Here is a 26,346-nt window from a genome sequence, read left to right as displayed (position 1 = left end):
TTGTAGAATGGTAGGTTCATTCATTCTAACAGCCAAACAGATAAATAGATAAACAAACAAATAAATAATAATAAATAAACAAGAATAAAAATAAGAGTGAGTAAGTACAAGCAACCAACCAAGCAGCCAATCCTTCACCCCAGCAATAGTGAACATCACCCTCCATATAAACTATACTAAACATGTGCAGAATGAAAATATTCAAACACTCTTCAATACTGAAAATATGTCAAACACTCTTCAGTACTGAAACTTCTTGTGATTAATAGGTCACTGAATTCAATAATGGTCACACTGGCCGTCTCCACTAAATTCTTCTTTTCCAATTAGCTTTGAAGAAATTTAAATTTGGTAATTGAAGCAAATTGCAGGCTGTCAGCATATTTGTCGCCACTACCAGCCAACAAGCCAAGGAAAGAAGCTTTTTCATTCAAGCATTTGATACAGACTGACATGGATGAGATATGATGATTTCTCATTTCTGTCGATTGATGAATCCTATTCCTTGAATTGTACCCAAATCATGCAAAGTAATTGGGTGTCTGCAGGAAGTCTTGTACATGCAGAACTATAAATTTCTGACAGCAGCGCCTGACAGAGAGTTGCCAGTCTATTGCAGCTCATTTTCCATGTGTGTTTAGACTTCTAAGTAATTTGTACATTATTGGTACTCTCTGACCAAAGTACTGCAGAGCTCTCCTCAAAGTGAACCTGATAAATTGACATTTATTTTATTGCTTTTAATAAGCTATTGCAGAAGTTGTCATGGCATAACTAATGCAGGCTTAAATTGCAAGTTCTAAATTGAATTCCAGAATGCAATCAGGGAGGCACAGCACGTAATAGGCTTTTTTCTCTCCTGCCGAAATCAAGCGCAGGTAATATACAACTTTCCATAATTTGAATTCACCTTTGCTGAGCGGATGTCATTCCATTTAAAGGGTTGAGCAGCACTGATGTGATTTGACGTCTAATTTTGGACGGCAATCACTTCAAAATGCTCTGCTTCAGTGTGATTTTTTTGCAAGTGTCAGTTTTGGTAGTAGATGTTCCACTTTCTTGTGTGCCAAGAATGTTGCTCTTCTCATCTCCTTGCTAGATCTGCATCTTTCAGACATTAACATTTCAATGCAAATGTTCTTAAGAGTGAATGACTCCAAAGCAACAAAATGAAACAAAACAGGAAATTGGAAAGTTCTTTTCTCAAAATGTCAGGAACACTATCATAGGGAACAATAAGATTGACTTCCTTCCATTGTGTAATATGCATTGTTTTCATGAAACTGATATGATAGCAGTGCTATGTGTGACACATAAGGAAATTCTCCCAGGTCAAGATAAAAACACAACTCTTCCGTTACTTATATAAGCCAAGGAAAGAAAGCTCAAGTGTTTCTCTCTCAAATTACAGATTAAATTGTAATTTTAGAGCGATCATTTACAATGCCAGATTATGATAACAACTTTCAATTTATAAGTTGATAGTTGAGACATAGAGAGAAGGGTTCTAAGGCAGAGAGGATCAAAGTTATACTTGCGTGTTTATTGCAGGCTCTTTTCCTTAGTGACATGCAAGTTTCCAATGTAACATCCATCATGCTACTACAGAGAAATGAAATGGGGGCTGGAACTAGGTGAAAGCCCATTGCTCCTGCTACAAATAAAATAGAAAATAAAAATAAAGAAAAGGGAAGGGGTTCAGTGACATTTGTTTGTGTCTGTAAATTTCTTTGAGCAACATTAATTGCCTCATGACTGCCGGTCATGTAGACTGATCAACCCCTGTTTTGTCATTGTTATTTTACAACTTTAATGATCCTTACGCCATTCTAATTTTTTATTGCGTGATTGTTTGTTTCAGTAACCCCGTGAGAGTGTGTCAGCCTCTTTTGTGGTTTCTTGCTCTTCAAAGTTTTAATGGTGAAGATAAAAAGTGAGATTTCCAGTGTGTCTTTGACAAGTAATTGATTCATTTCAAAAGTTTCCATGATCCTTACTTGACCTCACATCCTAGTATACATCATAGTTACAAATCCATCTCGTTGAAGGCCTGTGTTGGCACCAGATTGTCTTATCAGATAATTTACCAACCAGATTACAATTTCAATGGAAAACAAAAGGCTATCACACCTCCATAGTCTCTTAAAGACTTGAACAAATGTGATCCCAGGGATCGCGAACAGTGCCTTTAAGTTACCTTAAAAGTGTGCAACGAGGAATGCTGCTCTTAATTGCCACTGTATTTTTTCAAGCAGGCATTTGAATTTTCTCTCAGTGATATGTTGAATTTCAGATTCTTTGTGTAAACAAACATACACAGCACAAAATATTGAACTCCATAGGACATCATGCAGGAATCATAAAGAGGGCACATAGGATTGTAGTGATGAAGAGGAAGAGACTTATTTGCATGTCAACATAGTGATAACCAAAAGATGAAAATGTTGACATAGGCTTTTTATTGAAAGGTGACACCAAGGACAGTATTCTCTCTGTCTGAATGTATTTTATTCCTATGGTTTGTCTAGGGAGCCTGGAAGAAAGAGGTTTTTGTACAATGCACATTTTGTAAACATTGATGAGTTGAGATCTATCTGAACCCAATCCAAGAGTAATCCACTCTGTTTAACGCCAGGTCATATGCATGGACCATGAGACAGTTTGTTGAATGTTTTTAGATATAGTATTGATTCATCTAGTTCATAATTAGCATCGGGGAATTGAAATCTACAAGCAGACAGATAGAAGCCATTGCTTCAATCCAATCTATCACAAAGCATTAGCTATCAGGGGAGTGAAATGTGTCATTGTACATGCAATCTGAAGTAGCATTCCCCGTTAGCTTGGGTCCAGGCTTTCTCCCCACGGGTACCTTGGAAATTGTCCTTCACACTGATCAACGTTTTATGATGAGTCAAGGGTGTTTGTGTGGTAAAGTGATTTGTTTTCCTACATTAGCTGGCACCATGTACACGGATGACAATACACCTATCAGTGGTTTCCTACACGTATCATATGCCAAAAAAAGTCACGGTGCTGGTATTTATACCAGATGAAAGGAAATTGACTTAGTGTTTTGCAATTTAGAAGAGCAGGGCGTAAGGTAGGTGTATCCATTGCATGTTGAGGAAATGATCAGGATGGCACAATACTTGTAAGTGGATATCTATGGGTTTGGTTTGTATTCTAACCCGTCAGGAATCAATGTTTCCATCCTTTCAGTTGATGACAAAAGTGACTAATGTATTAGACCTGAAAAAAAAAGGCCAAACTGAAGGAGGGAAAATTTTTTCCATGTCTGAAGCAAACTGTGAGCAGCTATGTTCATTCTTGATGATCACATGGAAACTAAATGGATATTTACCATAAAATTTATGACAGTAATAATTAATCAGAAATTGTTAAATCTAAGAGGTTGAATGACCTCTATCGGCAGATGGAAGAAGAATAAACGAGAATATGGAAATACACTTTGCAAATGTCTTGCCAGCTGTTCAAGACAGTTCAATTTATATGTGTGCATATATAATGTGCAATATATACATGCATTGGCTGTGTGAGTTGAAAAAAGAACATTTACCCAGTGGGCAAAATATTGCAACCCGAAAATAGAACAGGACAATATAGCCAAAGGGTAGAATATTACAATTTGAATGATAGTCAGTGATAGTATAGTCAGGGATAGTATTTGTCACAATTATGGAAAAATGTAGGAAGATTTAATAATTTATGAGTCTTGTCAGATGATGGGTTTTAATGCATTTTATGTAATCAGTGTTGTGTAAGAAAATGCAAAATCAGATGGATAGGGTTTTTACTGAATTACACATCGTAACATTTCCAAGGTTATTGATTTATTTGTTTATAACATTGATTGTGTTGCCATGTACTTCGCATCTTTGACACACCCAGTACTACAGACTTGTACTTTATAAAACAGATGTGTGTACAAACCTTACATTTGTATTGCCAGGGGATGATGAAATGCTATATGCTGGTGGGTTTGCCTGAATTCTGCGTTCATTGTATGAATTGCAGCGCAGCCTTTCAACAATTTAGCGCTTTTCGTCTCAAATATTCTGATATAGTTGAGGAGATGAATGTACATCAAGCTATGTACATCTTCTGAATTCTTTATTGTTTTCTTTGCACCAGTGGTAATCCTGTTACCTTCTTTCAAAAAACTACATAGCAACCACAGTCTCTTATTTTCACTTGGGAAACTAATTTTAATGTTTCTTTAAAAATGGCTTCAATTGGATTGACGTTACCATGGTTCCGTGTGGGCATGCTGTGGTTGCTTGGAATTGTACAGTACATCCTTGAGATAGATTAGTTTTTGAAGGCTTGTGTTGCATTGGAGCAGTAAGGACAGGTGAAGATTTCAAGGGTTTAAAACCAGCAAACTGTCAAGAGGATGTGACGCTTCATGTCTTATCTCACCATGCAGTCTATCTGCTTGATTTCAAATTCTGTAACTGTCAGCTATAGCATGTAGTATTATGCTTTCAGTCACATTCAGAAACTGCGATTTTCTTTCTTCCCAAGTCCACTGTTGACTAAATACAAGTTTGAAATACAAACAAAAAATCTCCACACACTAAAGCTAGACATATCCTCTGCAGTGAATATTAATAATTCAAAGTTAATTAAATATTCATCTTGACAGTTTGAATCTATCACATATATTAAATTGACCACCATGACATAGTTAGAAGATGTACACTAAACTAGGGGTGATTGGTGAAGAGATATTAGGTGTATCCCTGGTTATGGCTTGACAAGTACCAACTGACAAAAGCACAGTTTTCATGCTGCTCGAAAGGTCTTATTTATTAAAGCTCCATTACTTTTACCTCATGATACATATTCCATTCAGATTGTTTTCCTGCCATATGCGATGTACAATTTCTTGTTCTACTCCCAAAATCATGTCTAAATGCCAAGAGTTCAACTTGTACACCGAGTATAGATTTGTGTCATGTCCAATGTTATTATTGACAACTGAATGTCAGTCTGGACTGGAATTCATTTGTCAATAATAATTGTGAATACAGTGTAGTGTTGGCAAGGCTAATACTTTGCATATTAGCATACAATGTGTACATCAAGGAGGTGAAGAAGGAATGCTACTTGCCAGGCTTGCTTAGAATACATCAAGTATTGAAATCAAAGGATAGGTTCCAGGCCAGACCTGCCCATATTTTGTGGCATATTGCTCAGAAGTTGACCATATTGAAAATTCTCACTGCATTTCAAATACATGGATGTGATTCATCAAAAATACCAAAGGTTCTTCAGTACAAACTGTTCTTGGTAAAGTAAATTATATGACTATTTGTTCTTTAGAAATCTAACACTTAAAAAGCATGACTGTGTCTACTTTCACAAGATATAGAAATTGTTGAAATCATTCTCCTGACACGTACTTAAATCCATTGATGCAGCGCAGACTGTTTGCCATACAGGTTTCAGCAGCTTGTATAGCCTGTACAAATTGAATTATCATTGCAAGCTAAATGAAAAACTCAGGTTCTCTACATCTTGCACATCAAAATACATCACAGCAGGACTCCTGTCTGACTCTGATCATGTAAGGATGCGGTTTCATCACTGACACCCTGCCAGTTTTCATCAACATCATTCCCATGGCAACTCTTGTTTGTTACTGTCTCTGTAACAGTATGAACAAAATCAAGTATGATTGATTGACGGTACTTGGTTTCCATTGTGTAAATTTCAGACATGTGAAACGGTTTACAAAGACTTAAATATTGAAAATTTTTACATAGACGGCCACGTTGGCAGTAACTCTTTACTGTATTTGAGTGGGTGGTGCATCTATCTCCAGGTCCCCAGAGGAGATTGAGCGCATTTAAACATCAAATATGAAGAACTTCAGACACCGTCTTCACCGTTTCTGTGGATGAGAACTGAATACCAATCAAGGAGCACTTTAAAGCTCATCCCCATCACTGTTTTCAACTGCATAGTTTCACCGTACACCTTTCATGACCTGTGCAATCACCGTATAGTTCTGTTTCTCCTAACATCTCAAGAATCTTGTCTGCTCAGAGACTGATTTTAAGGAAACTGTGTAGTTGGGGCCCCCCATGTTATGGTAAGCAGTGATGTAATTACATTGACAGCAAGGCAGGGAAGAGAAAATATTAAAAGTCAAATGATTGATCAGCTGTAATAGAGAGCAGACTTGTGGTCTATTTTGCATCATTCTCTGAGGGACTGGCTCTATAAGCTGTGTTTGTACCATCAGCCAATCTTTCTAAATTAGTGAATTTCCCTGACTTCGCTTTTAATCTTGTACCATCTGGCTGTTAAATTTTCCCTTCAAAGTCTGAGTTTGGTAAAGATTCTGGAGAATGGCTGGGAGCATCGCAGGTTAAAGATGGCTATCAGTGTGATTTATATCAGAAAATGGGCCTTCTGCCAGAGACGAACGGACGCGATTATCGCTGCCCTGCATTCAATTACAGTGCTAAGTATTGATTATTGAATTGCAATAAAACACAGCCAGTGTGTCTGCTTTTGGAAGACTTCGTCTTCCTACTGGCAGCAAATCAGTGATTCAGATTCCTGAGAGACTGCCACAGTGATAGGTGTGTACTGCCAGGAAACCCATGTCATTTTACAACCATAACTTATACTAGCAAAGGAATATTTCAAAATTTAATCAGGGAAGTAGAAGTTCTATCCTGGTCATGCTAATCTGTGGAATGAAAGACTGTCTGGTCTGATTTGCATTTTTATGAGAGAAATCCAGTGGCTGAGAGGGACCCGGCAATCATTGAAGTCTCCTTTTTGGATTTGCATTCCCTTGTCAACGTTAAAATCAGGATAATACTGTAAGAAAATAGTATAGTTGAAGTGGAACATTGGTTGACGAGAGAGAAAAAGGTTTGTGCAGGTTGAATAGGGAGAATCAGTGACACCCCATTACAAATTCATCTACTCACCAATGATACATCTGGGAATTCATTCTGGGAGTCAGGGCTTCCATTAGCAAATCAATCAGTTTGAAATCAAAACACACAAAGCATTAGATATATCAATAAAGAGTAACTGTAATCAGTGCTCTAGTACATGCAGGGTGCCCCCCATCCTCTCTGAAGAAGTTGTTACAATAGCCCACGCATTGAAAGTGTTACTAGGTGAACCATGTTTCTTGACATGTTGATGAATTTGTCCTGACTGCTGTGTTGCTTGAAAAGCTAATGAATTTCTTCCACTTGCCAGCATTGTTCACCATTATTCAACATTGTTGTAATTCTTGAAGACAACAACGCGTCAGTCAGCATAGAATTTGTGAACTGTGTAAAACATATTCACCCAAGGGTTTGCATCACCAAGACTCTCTGTGACACCAGAATCCCTCAGAGTTTGTTTAACACTTCATCAAGGTGCCATGCCCTCAGCAGATACTACATCACAGGTTTTCACTTACCCTGAGAATGAAGGGACTAGATGGAGAGACAGGAGTGTGTGTGTGTGTGTGTATGTGTGTGCAGACTTCCTGTTCACAAATCACCATTTACTCCCAAAAGAAAACCACCTAACAAGTTGTTGTCTTAAATTATTTTCAAAACATAACCTTTCCTACAGATATGTGCTTTTAACCAAATACCGGGTACATATATTCCTTCTCTGCTTTCTTGAACAGACAAGCTGCACTTTTCTGCCCTTGTTTTGAAACTTGTTTCCTAAACAATGCACTGTAGTACTGTCATCCCACTCAGCCTGTTTAAGAAGCTCTGTATTGTACTCATTTGTAGGTTCAGTTTTGCATATTGAGACCATTTCTTGATCTCAACTCTGCATTCCTTTCATTCTCTGGTTTGACAGTCAAGCTTTCTTGTTATTTTTTTCCATTTTCATGTTACTATCCTCAAGTTTTTTTAGTGGTAAATTTGAATGACTTCTACTGTCAACGACAAAAACAACAACTATAATGCATGTTGTAGGCGTACAGTGCGTTTTGATAAGCCAAACACTGAATATTTCATAATGCTGTCACTGTGGTTCTGTTTGATAATGTTACTCATGGAGAAAATAAGCTTGTCATTCTATACAGCTGTGAAATTTTCATGTGATAGAAACAGATCGGGAAATGTATTGTCACATTGGTAATTCAATTCTACAAGATTACCTTGCTAAGAACAGCTGCCATGCATGCAGTCCTTGAACAGGGGATGTGGGCTTGTACAAATGAAATTGAGAAGGCAGCTCAGAACAAGAAGTTTCTTACAGATGTATGATTATAAATCATTTTTTTTACTGATGCCCACTGGTCGCTCATTTCCCCCAGAGTATACTGAAAAATTGGAAAAACTGAAAGTGTGTATAGGTCAGAGAGTAGTGATCTGGTTGTCCTCATGTGAACTCTCCAGGGTCATTTCAAAGGTCATGTTAGGTTATTATTACTTGTAGAATGTGAAAGTGTATATCATTTTTATGTGTGGAAGGAAATTTGAACTGTTGTGAACTGTAAGAGAAACCCTTTAATATAATGATAACAGATAAAGTATAGGCATGAAAAGCATTTCATTTGAAAGGGTAACCACAAACAAAATCATTGGGGTTAAAAGTGAGATAATTGTTATGGAAAGGAAAATGTAATCCATGGTTTTATATCACAGTGAGTACTTTGCATCAGAGAGAAATCATTTCACAGGCCACTAGACAAATATCGTAGTACAGTACAGCCTTCAGTATAGCTTCCAGACTTGACAGATTTTTAGTGTATTTGTTCATGTAGTTGAGATTATACAGATGGCCTGAATGTGTTAGTGTAATTTATCACTGGGGAACACATGGCTTAAAGCATGGCTGTTTGCCCTCCAAAAACTTTGTCCTAATCTGCAACCCGTGGTAATTGTAAATTTATATTCAGTGATTTATCCAAACTAGTATTAGTACACTGACCTAAGTTTATCATCCCTGTTCCTATTATGTAGGTTAAACCATGCCTTGAAAAACTGAGTGAGGCCCAGATGAAATAAGTCTATATTCTATCTGGCCAATTTAGGGAATGCAGACCTCCTGTCGATCAGACATTTATTTAAAATAACAGTTTAAAATTAAGTGGAAATACTGAAATTTTATGACTGCTGTCATAAGTTTTACTTGACTTGACTGTCTGTTTTCTCATCACAGTTGATGCTCATGCATGAATTTTAGTGTGCTTACACAAATTTTGCCTGCTCAAATATTTATTAATATCAACTGGAGTGCCCCAATCTTCCCATTTATCTAGACGTATTTGCCTAGGAAGATAAAATAAAGTGGTCTGATAACTGCAAAGACACGAATCAAATTTTATCTTGTGAGAGACACCACCATCGTGTGTAGAATTTTAATAGAGTATGCTGAGTTTATTCAATGACATGGAAACTCAGGAGTTCATATTTCAGTCTTTTGTGTGAAATTTCATCTCACCATGGTATGAATTTTCTCTCTTCTTTTCATTAAAAGATGTCACAGCTTTGCAGATCTCAAGGGAAAATGATTTGTTCTCATAGCTAAGAGTGTTAGACATGAATTGACTGTGAAATGCATAGAATAAGCAAGGCATTGTCCTTGTGATGCATATAGAAATGACACTTGGATCAACCCCAGGGTCTTGTCAATCACGTGCCCTTCGAGTGATAAATTGTGTGAGATTAAGTCTTTTTCCAGTGTCGTCAGTATTTGTTGAATCTGTAAACATATGAAGCTCTGAATGGCATCTGCAAAAAGAGGGAAAAAAGAATGGCATAATCCTTCAAGGTATTAGTTATTAGCTGTTTTTGCCCATCAAAGTGACTAACTTGAAAGATGCCTTTGACACGTACTCTTACCTGGATTATCACTTGTATTTGAAATCCTGCCTGGCGGACATGAGGGCAATTCTAAGTAAGACTTACACTAGCGGGAACATAGCAACATTTCTTTGCTATTTTCTCAGTCCTCTGTGCTGTCTCATTGTGGAATTGGACCATCAAACCTCCAAGTTCACAGTCTAGTGCTCTTAGAATACACCATGTCAAGATGTGAGTGTCATGTCTGTTAAAAGCTGGCAGGTGTCAATTGTGCTTCTTACTCTGCATTGTGGACATCGTAGATTTATGCTGTTTGTCTTCCTGTTTTTTTCCCCCATCAACTGTCTTGTCTTCACCAGCAATTCAACTAACTTGCCCACCTCAATGGATTCTTAAGCTCTCTGCTATCTCTTGCTGGATTTTTCACAAGCCATGCATAGTAACCATACAACCCCTGTCTCTACAAAACTAGCTATGTTCCTCTAGAACTACAGTGATGTATTTCCGCACTTTCCCTCTTTGATACCGGACATCCATTTATTTTTACGTGATGCCATCAATATGCCAGGAACCCTTGAAGTACTGCATTAACATAAATGTAAACGACTGTCATAAATTCCCCCATAATATATCGTTGAGGATGTGGAAAGTTTGTTGCTTGAGGCTATAATAAATGATATCATTAAATGAGCAGAGAAAATTTATGATCGGCCGCGTTTGTCACATTCTACATAGTAGCTTTGACCCCCTATCAGAATACCCTCGTTACTGGTGCATAATTAATTCATCACAGCAGAAGCTGTCACAATTATACAGTCATTCCCACCTGATGAGAATGAATTTTTACATCATTTTTAACATCACCAGTGTTGCTAATTCTTAAGAGAACATGGTAGTGACTGCATTGGAAAGTGCAACCTGTTGCGGTGTCTGAGACATTGCATTTTCAATGATCCATTCTCACTATGATATTCTCACCATCTGGTTTGGTAGAAATTCCTTTACTTGTCAGTACTTTCCCAGACTTTGTGTGTTTTATCAGAATTTTATTTCCCAAAGGTCACTGTTGTGCCCCATCATAATTATTCTATTAAGACTTGTGGTTTGTGAGAATAAACAATAGCAGGAGACATTGCCAGGCAAACCATAACAGTTGCCCATGCTGACATTTGACTGAAATGCTACAAATCTTTTAAAATAGTAAATAATACAATGTTCATTTGCAATATTTCATAGTTATCTCTCTCAGTAAATGTAGGAATTTAATCTTAAGTTATTCACTGTGCTACTTTGTATTTTCTTTGAAACATTGGTATTCTGCTTCGTAGCTTCTCCACTCTTTAAATTTTATTTTCCAAAAATCTAAAATGTCATGAGGAGCATGTAATTTTAGTGATATTTTGTTATGTACCTGGAAACATGAATGAAGGATTAAAAATTACAGTCCGTGTGTGTTTGTTTGTCTGTCTGCCTTTCCCTACATGTTTCTGTGTCTATCAGTGTGAAAGACTCTTTCAATGTTGATGGATGCAGTCAGTACCATGATTTGTAGCTAGCCTCGGGGCCTTTCACTTACAAAACCAGTATTGCTGGTGCCACAGTGTCATTAATATAGAAGCTGTCAGGAGTCAATTTTCCCTGGGTGATCTACAAAATTGTGTTTCCTCAGCCTGAGCCATAAGATTCAGCCTCCTGATAATTTTCTTACAGTTGATAATATTGAGCCTTAGGTTGTATATCCCTGGAAATATCTGGCAGGGTACTTCAGAATGTGTGGATTATCCTGCATGTTTGCAGGTTCCGTAAATGTTCTTGCTAAGTGATACACGTAGCTGCCACCTCAAAAATGTGCATGATGCCCAAGTTTCATCAGTCCAAATTGATTTTCTTCAGGAAATATCATTAATTTTGTATAAATGGAATTCCATTATATCTTGTCAATTAGGCAGCGGCATCATGTATGTATTTCCATTGATCAGCTAATCATGATACCATGTTATTGCTGGTAGCAATGAAAACAAGCTGCTTCAATAGTTATTTCAGAAATGTTACTTCATGTATTATTAATTAATTGCATTGCAGATGTAAATAATATATATATGTGTGCGTGTGTGCATACATCATATTAATATGATTATGCAAAATAAAAAGTTATTTTGCATATGAGAATGATGAAGTAACAAGTTTTGCCACTGATGCTGTCATGGAAACCATTGAAATGTCATATTAATGCTTCTGACCAAAAGCTGCCTAAATAAAATAGGTGAAAACAGACAAAATTTGTTAAAGTATCTATCAATAGCAGCTATGTTGTGTACTCATTGCTATATTTCATCAAAAAAATAAATCCACTGCAGTGATACTACTAAAGCTGTTAAAACTCACTTTTGTATGTTTCAGCTGAAAGTTACAAGTGGTACATCAGCTACAGAGTATGAAGCCATCGCTGTTGTCAGAGACAACCCTGAGATTGTACAGAATGGACTGGTGTTTGATAATCAGAAAAACTTTATCTACGTCATGAGTAAAAGACAGGTGAGTGTTTTCTGTTCTGTGATACCATGCGCTCATAGCGATACCATGAGCTACTTCAGTAGTCATGAAGGAGTGTGCAGAGACTGTCTAGAGGCTTGTGATGTTTCTGTTGTGGCATTGATAATCTAGTTGTTCTGATGCCAGTTGACAGCCAAAGTGAGTGGTTTTAAACAACGGACCTTCTAATTACTGGTTTGTGGTTAATTAAAACATTCATCAAATGATACTGTGCTCAACACATTGCAAAAGCTATATGGTTCTGGTTCACATTGATCAGTAAAAAACGGAGAGTGGACAACTACCTGAATATTATTCTCAGTGTGATGGCAGAATTTCACAAAGTCAAGTATGCTGTGATGTGCTTCTCTTAAGGCCAACAAGAAGACATCATACTGGACTTACCAGTGAGAATAGTGATTTCTTCTGATGGAATGAAATCTGTTGTTGTGCCTTGAGTAAAGCATTTTGATACTTATTCATTGCTTCACTACATAATGTGTAATGGTTATCTCATCTTGTTCTTTGGCTTTTGCGTATAGGAGGAGAGATTAATAAAATAAAGCAAAGGAAAAAAAAGAAAGCATTCCTGTCAGAGGTAGTTTTGTTTGCCAGAAAGAATGATTATCATAAGTTTAAGATCCTCAAGACTATGTCTTGTCTAGCCTGATCAATCTGTGAGTAAAATACTGGTTATTGAAGTGTTCAATCAGGAATACAAAGACTTCAAGAATAGGTTGCTAGATAATTTGCTAAATTCTGACAGAGGTGCTTGGACTTGTAAGGCCAAATACTGACCTCAATACAGCCCTGCTATGAAGAATCAGTTTTGTACAAGTTTTGCTTGATGTAATTGCCTGAATCGCAAGAGCTAGCTCAATTAATAATTGAAAACAACTTCAAAGGGATAACAAGTTTGAAACACCAGGCAAAACACAGATTTATAGAAAAAAGAAACAAAATCTCAAGCAGAGGTAAAATGCGTTTGTATGATATGGATATTCAACTTTAATATCACTTTAAACAGGAAGGTACAGGACTGTGGGCGCACAATAGGGGATTACTGGTGATGCAACCATCTGCATATACTGGGTGGGAGTTTTTGAATTCTCATAGCATCGCTTTGACCATATGAGAAATTTGAATAATCATGATGGGCACTTTCGTGACATATGCAAAGAGTGGTCAAATGGTCGTACAGGGAACACATTTTGAAACCTATTCTCCAAAAAAAACCCGAAACATTTTTTCAGTTTATTTTTGATTCAAGTTTAGTCGCTGAATCACAGACATCATATGCAATATTCAATGACAATGAACACCTGAAACTTGGCAAAATTATGGGATTCTGGGACCAAACACGGCATGTCCGACCAGAAGTGTGGCTTTTTTTTCATTTGCATAGATTAACAATAATCTGGGTCTTATTGGGAAAGTTCCTGTTAAAAATGTTTTCAACACCAGTGGAAGAGACAGACAAAATCTACAAGTGTTATCATAAAATGTTATATATTATAGCCCAAACATGGGACTATGTGCCCGAGGGTAGGTGACCATTTGCCCGACGTAAGGAGGGCAAATGGTCTCCTGCCCGAGGGTACATAGTCCCTTGTTTGGGCTATAATGTTTTTATTACATGCCTCTCTTACTCAGTTTGCACCAAAAATATTTACATTTATTGGCAAATTATAGTCAAATGCTTTATTTTCATTTTAGACAAAAAACGGTTAAAAATAGAACGATTTTCATCATCGAATGGCGCATTGATATATTTAAACTACTGTTATGCGGTTATCAATATTTTTATGCGAAATTTTCCAAAAACCGGATTTTCTGTGCAAAACATGCAATTTCAAGATTTTATGTCGAAAAGTTTTCAAATTGAAAATAGTTCCGGTTCACTTTCAGTCCAGTGATGACTATGCGGCCCGCGACGTCATCGGCGAGTTACCATTGAATCCTATGGAGCGCGCGACGTTCGATATACGAGGCATGTAATAATTTAAAATATTGTCTTGATGCAATATTTTGGTTTCTTCTCATCAGCATGTTAGAAACTGAGAACAGGACCACCTCTCTTCACCTCAGTGGTTTATCTCAAGTTCAGAAGGGGCCCCCTCTGCTGCCTATCATTAGATAATATCTGCTCAGTAGATGTGTGGATGCTTTCATGACTTGAATGTCAAGTTGTCCTATGCAGGAGTTACGGCAGGATTTCAAATAGAATGACAGAATCTTTGACGCACAAGATGCCATTATCACTCAGTGTTGAATATCAAGAGAGGATATAGAGCAAATTAGATTTCGCATGAAAGTGCACAGGGAAATGCCTCAGTGGCTGTCATATATCATTATTTACCGTTGGTAGGCATTGACAGCTCTATCTACCTGAATTTCTCACAAATTTTACGGCAGATAGACTGCCCGATGTTATTTCTTTTTGAATGCGTACGAAATAATATGATGGATAAAGCATGTTAGTGTACACTGTTAATCTGAGCACTAAAATAACAAATAAACAACAAAGAGAATTAAAACTGAAAAATAGAGTAATGGTGGATGTCAGGCTGTTTAAAGACAGAAGGTGTAACTGATTACTTTCCTTTAATTGTCTCTGTCATGGTAAATTTGTGAGGAAAGAAAGCTACCCCAAATTGACTTGAACTATATAATCCAGGATCTCAGTTTACCAAAATCCTAAACAAGACCAGAACCAATAATTATAAGCCCAAGATTATGGATATAGATAGATACAGTGGGTACTATTTGGACACTGTGTATACGTGTACATATGTGTGTACATGTATATATGCGGACACTGGGATATTGTGTATCTTTGTATTGCATATCCCCATTCAGAAGAAGACTATTTCATGACGTCTTTGAAATATCGTACTGATCCTAAGCTTTTGATAAAATTTACTCTTTCAGAAAGAATTGTATTCTTATTTTAAGTAGCTTTGTACTAAACCAACACACATTTTTTCAAAGCAATATTTCTTATCAAAGGTGACATGAAAACCCCCATAAGCAGAGAATTTAAAAATTTGTATCATGGTAGCAATAGTTAACTTGAAGGGTGAAGGGGATACGTATTTGGGTAGAAAACCTCAATTTTGGTATTAATGATAAAAATTAACTTCAGTCAAAAACTTGATACTACTTTATGAAATTTAAGATCTCATTTGAAACTAAAGCATATGTGGAAAAAAAGAACAATTTTGTTTTGCATTATCTATTCTCATTTTTAAATTGCAGGGGTTGAAAGACTTGACATCCAAAAAGTGATTAAAATCATGATAAGTAAAATTGAAATGAAAGAACTGTGTTCTTAAAAAAAATTGTTGTTTCGTTATATAGTATTTAAAGAATGTAATGTGAAAATTTCACAAAATGTGAACTAGCCTGAGTGGAGTTGAATTTCCTGAAATGTTGAACATGGGAGAAAAAGATATACCAGAAAATTGCAAAAATTTGCATAAATTTGCACTACTTTCTCAACCGTCTTATGACTGCTTGACATGGTAAAAGGTTGAGCCAACCAATATTTTAATCGTGGGTTGACAAATTAATAAAAGTTAATTGAATCTTTACAAAACAGTGATTCTGAGTGAAATAGCCTGTGTTACCATATGTGCAGTGCCACCTTAAATACCTTTTGTTGCAAACATCTTTGTGGAAACAACTTGCCAACAATTACCCTTAACCCAGTTTTAGAGCAAGAAATCCCCCTGATATCATCAGATCATAGTAATCATTTCCCGTCACATATAAAACTAGAACCTTGCCCGCTGGTTTCAGAAGGATTACGGAAAGACATTAATGTTGCAGACTGCCTTCCATATGTGACCTTTGATGGAATCAATGGAGATTTGATACTTGACTAATAGTAGTTTGATTCCATTGCAAAAGTGTGTTTATACAGTAATGGCTCAGAGTTTTGTGTTTTTTCATTCTCACCAATATCAGTTTGTCAGTTTTGATTCTTATCAATACCATCCGATCCATCTCATGCAGGCAGTCCATGACAGGAATGTAAACTGTAGTTTTCATTGACACCATAACTCAGTAAGACACCCTGCATTCCAAGACATACAATGAAACTGCCACACAAAAACTTTGTTGGACACCACGCTGACGCTCAAAAGCATGTTCTTACATGTGCTGCCATTTCAGTTTGTATTTATCTCTGTAGTCGTATTAGGTTCTGTTTTGTTGAAAACTGACTTGTAATCCATCCTGTGTGAGTTGCTTTAGTTTTCAATACACTGTGATATGAAGTCTGACAAGCTGATGCAACTATACCAAAGCAAGCAAAGCCTTTATGTGTTAGTGTGACTTACATTTAATCCAATTTTACTGGAATAGTCATTTATTCCTCATTCAAAAAGCAGTGATGTCCAACAAAAGGCAAATGAAAGTTGAATTAACCACCAATTAGAATGCTTTTAAGTTTCCTTCATAAAACTGTGATAGCCAATAATAGCCCTTGTTTCATCTGATGTAGGGAATACTAATGCTTTGATGCATTTGATAAGTAAGTCTTTGCTAGCTCAAAATTTCATACCTGTTTCTCTTTTTTCACATTTCACAATCCTTCATTAATCCTTCATTAAATTACTGATGTTTGTGTCATCTTGATATGATGTATCTGTGGTGACATTCTCATCTAGGCCTAGAGACCAGTGTTGTGAGAGCCAGCAAGTTGAAACTAATCCAATCAAGAGTACCGTAACCATGACGACTGTGGTTAGCCAGAAAATATAGTCATGTGCATACACTTCCAATAGTTGTGATTGCAAGTGTGCCCCAGACCCATCAGTTGTTTTCATCATTTGTTTCCATATTTGAATGTGAAATATTTGAAAAGACCTTTCTTCATGGGGTAACTTGTACACAGAGTCTGACTGTGGTCCTTTTTGCATTGATCAGGTTCAGACTTAGCCTAGCTGAAACAAATGCAACACATTCACATCAACAGTTGCTGCTGAAGTAACATTTTCACATCAGGCATCCCCAGCAATCCAGGACAAACAGTGTCCAGGTTATACCAGGCTGAAAGCATCGGCACAGATATTTGTGTACATGTTGTGAAATTCAGGGAATGAGCATTGAAGTGATAATCAGAAACTGAAGTGATATGCACATCATAACTTTGGACAGAGCATCAAATGCTCAAGGATGTTTTCATGGTAACACCACAGGTTCCTTAAACGAGGTCCCTGTCAGGTCGCCAGACAACCCATATAGATGTTGCGATCGAATAGACTCCTACTGGGCCTAAAAGCATCCCAACTTCAAATATTTCCAGGTCACTATAGAAAACAGAGGGAGCTCATCACAGTTCATTTATATTTGACCATTCTGTTTCAGTGAGCTGATGGCTTCCAGGTACCATAATAGAATTGCCCTTTTTTGATGCATAATGTTTTCAAACTTCCAACTTCCATGGCACAAACATCCAACGACGCATGATTTAATTTCAATTACATCAGTACTTCCTTTTCTGAAAGTTTCATCTCATTTTTAATGTTGCTTATGGATGCGATCCTTCTTAATATCAGTCTGCCACGTCGAAGAGGTTTAAAATCACACTCTAATCCTTGCTTTTCACAACAATCGTTTGAACACAGAATGAAACGGTTAAATACCCTGCAATCAGATTAATTGCAAAGTTTTGTATCAGCATGTGTTATTATGAGTGTCTTGTGTGCAAAGGTCATGTGAAAATCAGTGCACATAAAAATATCATATTACTGTATAAATTGTTATCTGGTGAAATTATTCATTTAAGTGCAACGTATAACACTGGAGAGTGTGACAAAAGGGCTCTTGTAGCCATTAAAGATTAACAGAGTCAGATCCTTTGGTATGCAGAGTGAAATATTTTTCTTATCAGAGGGAAGCACTGGTTTTGGTCTCTGTGCAGCGATGCAAAAAGAATCAGTCTAACTTCTAGTGTGAGGATAGAACAAGGATTGGGAAGGAGCTAGAGAGAATTGGTATAAAACAAACAGCATCAATAAAACCCTGTTTATATCCCAGAATGTACCACCATCTTCTGTTTTGGTAAAATCTGATAGTTAGATTTTTGGCATATAGCTTTAATACTGTGACTGTTAAGCACTAAGTGTCTCAAAGTTTTTACCTTTTTGTGGCAGTAATGTCCACCTTGTCAGTTTCTTTGCTGTCATATAAACATGTACCGGTAGTAAATAAACTATTGGCCTGTTAAACAGTGTGTCTGCTTCTCAATCAACTCTCCACAACATTTTCTAATTGACAAGTGATGAGAAAATTCTTTTACACAGCAACTTTTCTCTTGGAAGCACTTGTAAGACTGCCACGCATTCTCTCAAGTGGACATGCCAAAGTCACACAGTTTGCCCAATGCACATGCAATAGTGACTTGGTGTGTAGAGCATTAGCAGTCAGTGTCCATCAACCACATCTGTTTGGTGTGACTGCTCTGTTTAGTTTTAAACTCTGGAATTAACTCTAGAATTGCCAGGTTACAGGCAAGGTCACATTCCAAACAGAAGATGGAGATTTTTACATAGTAACAGTATACATTGTATATCATTTCCAAGGATGAAGTCTGGCAGTGGTGGTAGATATAGTTTAACCATCACATTCAATGGGGGCAATTCTCTCTGGAAGATTTCACTGCCATCAAATGAAAATATTATGCTTTCACTGAGCTTCTCCATGGGAGAGTACAACCTTTGACCTCCTTTACTCAAGTGATTAAAACATGTTTTCGTTCTCCCCCACCTAGAAGCAACCCATTAAAAATAGGGATGTCAATACAACTTTTTGGCAGATAAATTTGTCCTTAACCAAGGAGACCATTTCAGTTATCAGTATGTTCCCCAGGTACACTCCCACTGACAGTACCAAGTAAAGTTTTCTGATTTGTGGGAAATTTGTATGTCAAAGAGACAAATTAGTCTAAATATACCTTCTTTTACAGTAAGGTATTGCTATGTGTGTGCTAAAATTTGGTCAAAAAAGTTTACATGAAGGTTTTTCAGCTGGACTAAGATGGGAAGCGTGACAAGTATTAGGGGATGACGCATAAATATCTCATGCATTGAACATTCCTTTGTGAATCTCTTTCAAATCATAGATCACCAAGGTACCGGTTGAAAACTGTGAACAGTACACAAACTGTGAGGACTGCACTGCTATCAAGGGAGTAGGGGACCCTTACTGTGGATGGTGTTCACTGGAAAACAAGTAAGCATTTCATTTGTGTAGGACTCTTTTTGGAGTAGGGAAAGTCTGTGAGGAGAATTATGTCCATTCCATGACATGATTTTGTACTTTGACCATAGTCAGTGATGTCATTATGGGCTGTGGCAATAATGATATCATATTCTGTAAACCAAAGCATTATGCACAACAACAGGAAAATGTACAGTATTGTGAGCATTTGGTATGGCACGGCCAGTAAATATTCTATGGCGCCCTCACTTGGTGATTGATTAGTTTTACTTTGTATTTATAGGTGCAGCAGGAAAGCAGAGTGCGCAGGTTCCAATGATGATAACTCCAATAGGTGGATTGGTAATCTGGGTGCTTGCCCAAGTATGGTCGTGGAACCAGCTAGTGTTGAAAGAGGACAGCTTGAAACAGTAAGTAAAATTCCAAATTGAAAATCAATGAAATCTATGTACTGTAACTTATTATCTTAACAATTAGATAGAAGGATTAAACACCATCTTTTCACTATGTTGTTTTTTCAGTTGACTCTCACTGTCACCAGTCTCCCAGAAACCAGTGGTGGATTCAGCTGTGTGTTTGCTAACCTTGGAAGTACAGACGCTGTTAAAAAAGAACAAAATGGCAATCAGCTGGCATGTTCAACACCATCCCCAACAAATGTGCCAGCACCTGGAGACAGAGGTGAGACAGTTGGATAAACCTTAAACAAATTGTTTCCCTTTTCTATTATATTTTTATATCTGTTACAAGTCTTGTTGACATAGTCACTGTTCTCATGGCTAAAACTACCATGGATAATACAGTGATGAACCATACAGTTCAGGCTTCACAATCTGCTGTAACTTGCAGACCTCTTCCTTGGCTGTGTTTACAGTAAACCTTTCCATGATCAGTCATTACATTCAACAGTTACCCTTCAACACAAGAAACAATGGTTTCATGTATGAGTTTACACCCCTCCTTGGTAGGAAATTATCGTACTATTTGGCTGATTGATAATTATACTATGTTAAATTGAAAGACTTTCTGATATCAACATTTGCAAGCACTCCTCCCATACCTTTTATAACTGTCTCCACCTGCTTCAATCTAACTTTTATTTGTTTTGGTTACACAGCGCCCTCAGTTGGCAGATATCGTTCATTTGTTACTTTTTCAGTATTATTCCTTTCACATGTCAGTCACAGTATCATCTCTGCAAAATATGTTTTTACGGTGATTTAATCTTAAATAGGCTATTTTTCTCATCTTCAAGGGTTTGTTCGAGTGAAATTATCCCTTCTGGCAGATGAAACCGATGTTAACTTTGTCAGTGTGGATTTTGATTTCTACAAATGCGAGTCTTTCAAGACCTGTATGGCTTGTACCAACAATAGCTATGGCTGTGATTGGTGCATTTTTGAAAATAAATGTTCCAAGGACACCACAACATGTAGGAATGATGGCGTTGTGCAAGGAAATGCCGTAAGTATTGCTATGAGAGTAGTAGAGCAGAACTTCAGCATGCAGAGCCACTTCCAAAAACAGCACGAGTAGCATTTGAGGCATCCTTTTGATTATACAGAAAAACACTGCATGCAAAGGTCAGGTTACACTTTTGGTCATATCTTCTTCTTTGGTAAAAGAAGATATTGTATGGAGTATTGAATGAGAGATGCTTTGGACAAGAATTAAACACAGAACTGTTTCTGTTGCACATGTTTTAAAGAGTATGTGTATAACCAAAAAAGGGTAAATTTATCTAGTTGGTGTGTGAGAATTGGTTGTATCACACTAGCTCTTAAATAACAAACACCACGTTTCAATGTTTTGATTTTCCAGAATGCTGAAGGCAGTTCCGACAGGTGTCCCCAGATCACGGCTGGAGATGACATTTTGATTCCTGTGGATGTGGACCAGGAATACCAAGTAAAAGGGAAGAATTTTCCAACAGCCACGGTAAGTTCATAGTTGTTGTTAATGATAGTAATGCATCGTTTTAATACAACGGCTATACTTGATGTTTTTTGTGCAAATTTTGTTCCGTCCAGGCATACAGTAGCATTTGAAGAGTATTTTACTATATTTTATATAAAACTTCTGAATTATGATGAGAATATAGTATATCCCTGACAGTAGACTGTTGCTTCACAAGAGTTATTGGCCACAGGCCATAAACCCATTTCAAACACAGAATAATTCACAATTTATCTGTACTAGTCTGTAGAGACACTGGTAAGCATACATTGTCAAATTGTCGTTGTCAGCGTAGATGCAGTTGTCAATGTGGACATCGTCAACAATAGTGAGTGTTTCTTTGTTTGCTGTATGACTTAGAAGCATAAAAATATTCAGTACATTCAAAAAAGCAACATATCTGGTATGAATTTATATCATGATTGAGTCCAAACCATGGTTTGTGAAATCTGTGTTATTTGAACAGAGTGGTCAGAGTGGTTATCAATGCGTGCTCATCATCGAAGGAGTTGAAGTTGTTGTGGATGGACAGAGAGTTGATGAACAGACTGTCAGATGTCAAAGTTCAAAGGTAAGTTACATCGTATTTTTTCCCGTATATTTTCTTGCACCACTCTGAAAATTATGTTGAAGTGCCCAGTGGTCAGCTTGTAAACACATTTTGTACAATGTTGATGTCCCTTGTTGTTCATGATGAGTGAATTAGTCCAAATGAGAATTCATTTATGAACAATAATGTTTGAAATTGTACACAACAGATTGTGTTGGAAAGGGTAATAGTCTTTATTTCAAGATCAAAAGTAACAGCTGTTGGCCCTTCAATACAAGTTGATTTTTAGCGATGATTTCAGAGCTCAATCAATACAATATTTTATATCGCTATTTCTAACCATATTGATTATACAATCCCTGGAGACAGTGGTGACAATTTTGTAAAATTTCCACTTTAATCATATCTTGAAATAAAAAGTAAACTTGGAATAAAGACATAATGTATGCTGCTGATCAACAGCATAGCGTGAATTGTGAATATTTATAGCTGTATGTAAAAGCAACTCAACTTTCCAATATCAAATGGCCAGCATCTTGTGACAACAATATAGCAATGAAAATTGTAATAGTCACCAGTAAAAATTCTTCACAGATGAAGGGATAATTACTTCAAACAAATGCAATTGCTTGTTTAGAGGATGAAAACCAACATCATGGATGTGAAGCTAAAGTATACAATAGGGAATGTGACCTTTGAGTAGGACTGTTCTATTTAGGTAACAGGGGACATTGGGTCAGAGAGTCAAAACAGTACTGGAAAAACATGCCATTTTCGTAATGATGCTGTTATGGGAACTTCAATGCTCCGTTGTTTTAACATCTTTTAATAGTTTCTTTGATCTGAAAAGTAATTTTACCAACTGTAACAATCCATTATACTCTCCTTATCTTTCCACATTTTAGCCCAACTGGGGTAGGAGCTTATACACTGATGTACAATATTTTCAAATATCCTCTGAAAGTAGTGGAGGTGCTTATAACGAGCAGGGGGTTATACTAAGACGAGTATGGTACATACACTGAGCTGCTACTTCTATCTCAGTGTATATCACGATTTTAGTACACACAGGGCGTCCATTAGTCTGGCAGAGACCCTACGATTCGCGTTCTCCCCTGTTTGAACACGCGCGCCTTTCAGAGACGCAACACAAATCCTAGGGTCTGGACATTCTTGCAAGCGACCGGTCGGATTTCTGCCTGATCCGGGTACTTTATAGAACTCCACACACCCGTTAATCAAAACAAAAATGACAAATAGCATAGCCGAATAAAATGAAAAATGAAAAATAAAAACATACCACATATGTAGGTCTACCAGCTACTAGTATATATTCTCTCCGCCCAGTTAGATAGGTGTTTCTTTTGAGGTCACTACCCTTATGAATATTCATATCCTTGCAAAAACGGACAGTCGCTGTGTCTGGCAGCGCGTGCTCACAGCTGCACAGCATAGTCTTCGAATGCAGACCCATCTTGGGCGCGCACAAAACAAGGCACAGCGACTGTGGAGAGTCTAGGCGTCCATAGTCCCATCTCACATATCATAATAGAGTTATTCTCTGGAACTACATGACAAGCAGTGTTCACTACAGTCACACAATGAGTAATTGTAAGACAGTTACCCATCAACTTCATAGTCAAGGCCAACAGTGTAACAACGTCTTCTTTATCTTTCAGTATGTGTATGCCCAAGAAGTAAGCAATAAGTTGGTACCTCTCAAGCTGAGATGGAATAGTGGTTTTGATGTTGACAATCCTGATAATGTACAAGGTAAAGTACTGAAGCCTCTTCGAAGCTATGAAACCAGTGCCTTACTTAAACTTCTACCATGCAGGATGCATCTGAGTAAAAGTTTACAAGTGCCAGCATAGATATTACATCCTAGATCTTTCGGTATTGGAGTTGCAAATGACCCTTCCTATTGGTCAAAAGTTAACATGTATGCGCTATCATTTAGTACGCCCTCTAGAATGTTGTTGGAAAGGACTAAAATTTAACCACTACTGTTGTACATGTTAAGGAGGCAAATTTATCAAATGGCATTTCAAAAGTTTCATATCTATGTATTTGTCTTCCACCATTAAATAAATCATAGAACTTACTCCTAGAGATGTACTTTCATGGTTTAAGGTTTGATTTCTGACAAAGAAAGCCAAGGCACGTATTCAAAACTGCAAGTAATTGTTCTGTTTACTATTTTAGTGAATCTATACAAGTGTGATGTCGGAAGATCCAACTGTGGAGTTTGTCATCAAGCAGATCTCAAGTACAACTGTGGTTGGTGTGAAAGTGGTGATGAAGAACAGAAATGTACGGTTGTCAGTAAATGTAGTCAAGTTACTCATTGGTTAACCAGGGACAAGATATGTCCAGACCCAACCATCACTGAGGTAGGATGATGTAGCTTGTTTTGGTTAAATAGATTAAAGTTTACTTTTGGAAAACATCAGCTCCTCTTGTAGAAATGATAATTCAGAGAAATAGCAATGAAGTCTATCATGTGCAGTCACCAATTATACATTCTTAATAGTCTGAACTTAATTTTGTGAATGGTTTCAGAGTACAGACATGTGATAATAAAGTCTGATGACTTTAATCAAGTCCAGTCAAGAAGTGGTGGGAGACACAACAGAAAACTGAATGCATTGCATGGATTCATTACAAGTATCCAGATATTATAGGATGCAAAAGATATCAATATTTGCTTTTAGTACAGATAAGTAGGCATGAATAATGTGTTCTGAGTATTAAAAAATGTGATGTCAGGGTTAGGACCTTATGTGTCTTATCTACGAATTATATGTGAATTAAGAATACACAAGCTTTATTTTGAAACAGAATGTTGCTACAAGTATGATCAGGTGAAACACTACTCTTAAACATACTTTGTTTCAGATGAAGCCAATGGCTGGACCTATAGAGGGCGGTACCACTTTGACAATCAGGGGCTATAACCTTGGCAAGAATGCATCCAATGTGAAAGAAGTTATGGTTGTTGGCTTTCCATGTATTCCAGTATCTAGTGGATACAAAATAGCTGAGCAGTAAGTTGTAATAATCAAGGATCATAATGTTACCTAAGTTATCTGAAATTGAAGTTCTGGAATGTTTTTGATGTTTTTGGAAGATTGACAATACTTTCATGCAACTTTTAAATGCAGATGTACACTGGAATTCTTTGTTACATCTAACATTGTTTTGCTTGCGTTTCGTATTATTTTGAATGAAAGTCTCCTGTATTACAGTGATATACATGACAACAGTATTCTATTGGAACATTTTCAGAACATCACAATCCACTCCACATAACTTTAAGGAAGATTTAAACTGTTTTTGTGCACTCTGTCACCTTAATTGTATTTGCAGAGTTCAGTGTGTGACCAGTCCTAGTGGTTCAGAGAATTCTGGGAAGGTCCAGATTACAATTGGAGACACAGGAGATCAGGTCACTTACACTGGAACTTCCACTGAAGACTTCAGCTATGTGGTAAGCTTTATCTAAAATATGCAGAGCGCCCTCTGTAGCCACACTAATTTCCTTTGTCAAGCATTTCTTAAATTATCACTCTTATGATATGTTTCATCTTTATGTCTGAAATTTTCTCATAACGTTGATCACAGTCATGTCAACTTGATACTCTCGTCCAAGAATTGAAGTGGTCATACCACAGTGATCATCTTGAGCAGCATTGCCATTCAGTATCATGCAATCTCAATATGATTCTCTCATTCAAGCCCTGATTAATGAATCGTTGCTCTCCTGTGGTTGTAATGTCTCAGAACATCCTTGGCAATGATGGGGACATGTTCCAAAACTGAAAAATTCTGATTTGTTCTGGCAGAGAGAGAGTTTTCACAACTGTGACCATATCTGCTGTTTTGTAGGTGTCCAAAATTGATGGTCTCACTCCTGAGAAAGGTCCGCAATCTGGTGGAACCATAGTGACGATATCTGGAGAAAATCTGAATGCAGGAAGTGTTATTACAGCAACTGTGGCAGGATATCCCTGCCATATTACCGAGTAAGTGGACAAAGTAACAGTTAAGTTATCTGCAAAGTGTGCAATCATGTAGACATGCTTGTTACCAGTAACTTGATGAAAATGACATGATAAAGTCTTCACTTGATGTGACTAGCATTTGAGACTTATAGGGTTTCATTTTGTTCATGTACATTCAGTTTTAATGTACATGGCATCTGATAGGTCTGGTGTCATGTGCAATAAATTATTGCTAGAGAGAGTTGTTGTTATCTTGTATAAG

The 26,346-nt window shown here is 37.1% G+C and overlaps 1 protein-coding gene across 2 annotated transcripts in view; it reads left to right on the top strand.

Moving 5' to 3' along the window:
* LOC139135842 (plexin-A2-like) overlaps positions 1–26,346 on the top strand; it is a 110,681-nt gene that overhangs the window by 52,025 nt on the left and 32,310 nt on the right. For both annotated transcript variants that reach the window (XM_070703592.1, XM_070703593.1), the window contains exons 4-15: positions 12,216–12,350; positions 19,477–19,586; positions 19,858–19,984; positions 20,096–20,255; positions 20,830–21,038; positions 21,396–21,512; positions 21,997–22,101; positions 23,760–23,853; positions 24,286–24,473; positions 24,979–25,127; positions 25,450–25,570; positions 25,969–26,105. In XM_070703592.1, coding sequence (XP_070559693.1) covers positions 12,216–12,350; positions 19,477–19,586; positions 19,858–19,984; positions 20,096–20,255; positions 20,830–21,038; positions 21,396–21,512; positions 21,997–22,101; positions 23,760–23,853; positions 24,286–24,473; positions 24,979–25,127; positions 25,450–25,570; positions 25,969–26,105 — 1,652 coding nt within the window. The remainder of the gene's footprint in view (positions 1–12,215; positions 12,351–19,476; positions 19,587–19,857; positions 19,985–20,095; positions 20,256–20,829; positions 21,039–21,395; positions 21,513–21,996; positions 22,102–23,759; positions 23,854–24,285; positions 24,474–24,978; positions 25,128–25,449; positions 25,571–25,968; positions 26,106–26,346) is intronic.

This window comes from Ptychodera flava, chromosome 6 (genome assembly GCF_041260155.1).
Source record: "Ptychodera flava strain L36383 chromosome 6, AS_Pfla_20210202, whole genome shotgun sequence".
NCBI classification, from domain to species: Eukaryota; Metazoa; Hemichordata; class Enteropneusta; family Ptychoderidae; genus Ptychodera; species Ptychodera flava.
This window is presented reverse-complemented; position numbering and strand designations above follow the sequence as displayed.